At 62.0% G+C, this 972-nt stretch overlaps 1 protein-coding gene across 1 annotated transcript in view; it reads right to left on the bottom strand.

Annotated features, from left to right (window-relative positions):
• The window catches only part of ZNF593 (zinc finger protein 593), a 17,918-nt gene that overhangs the window by 6,954 nt on the left and 9,992 nt on the right, over positions 1–972 (bottom strand). The window contains exon 4 of the mRNA XM_009332177.1: positions 730–772. Within this exon, the coding sequence (XP_009330452.1) occupies positions 730–772 (43 nt within the window). The remainder of the gene's footprint in view (positions 1–729; positions 773–972) is intronic.

The following is a 972-nucleotide window of genomic DNA, read 5'->3' on the forward strand; positions in this document are numbered from 1 at the left end:
CACAAAGGCCCCCGAAAGCCAGGCAGGCGGAGGCAGGGGCAACGCAGGGATCACAGGACAGTGGACGTGAGGGGGGGGGAGGCTGGATCACGCCACGCGCACGGCCCCAGCCCTCTAGGAAAATGAAATCCCTCACAGGCATTGGGATTAGGGGACAGGAGCCTAAAAGCGTCCCGGCCAGGGGAACACCAGCACTCCTCCCTCAAGGCCCAAACAGGCAGATCACGCCACGCGCACGGCCCCAGCCCTCTAGGAAAATGAAATCCCTCACAGGCATTGGGATTAGGGGACAGGAGCCTAAAAGCGTCCCGGCCAGGGGAACACCAGCACTCCTCCCTCAAGGCCCAAACAGGCAGGGCCAGCACCACGACGAGCTGCTCGCTACAGACCCAAGTGCTTGATGAAGAGCTCACTCAAGCACACATTCCCCCCAAAAAGCAGCCCCGTATCTGCTACCGGTAAGCTGGGAACCCCCTGCCAGGAGGGCAAAGCAGAGGGAGCTTTACCACTCTGCCAGGGCAGCAGCACTGGGACGAGGCCGTTCCTCCGGGCTGGCACAGACGCCGGCGATATTTCCCTTTGCGCGATCAGGAAAGAGCACAACACCGAGAGGTTGCCCTGCACCCCGAGGAGCGGCTGCCGCCCTCCAGCCAGGGCCTGGGTCACGCTCACAGAGAGCCCCCAACACTGCCGGCCTTTTGGTTGACATTATTTTAATAGACGACTCACGGGGGTCAACCTCTGACCCAAGGAAAGAGGCCTTAAAACCGCTCTAAAAGCGAAGAGACGAGCGTACAGTCATGCCAGCGCTTAGGGAACAAGCGGCTTGCCCCTTCCCTGAAAAGGAGGGCACACAGCGAGGGCACCCCGGGTCTCACTGGCTCCTTCTCCTCATTAGTGCTCCGGCGAGGAGGGCTGCCGGGAGGAGCGGTGCGTTTGCTTGCTGGCGGGGCGCGCCGGGGGACGGTTTTT

The sequence above is a fragment of the Pygoscelis adeliae genome, unplaced genomic scaffold, assembly GCF_000699105.1.
Source record: "Pygoscelis adeliae isolate BGI_AS28 unplaced genomic scaffold, ASM69910v1 Scaffold359, whole genome shotgun sequence".
Classification (NCBI taxonomy): domain Eukaryota; kingdom Metazoa; phylum Chordata; class Aves; order Sphenisciformes; family Spheniscidae; genus Pygoscelis; species Pygoscelis adeliae.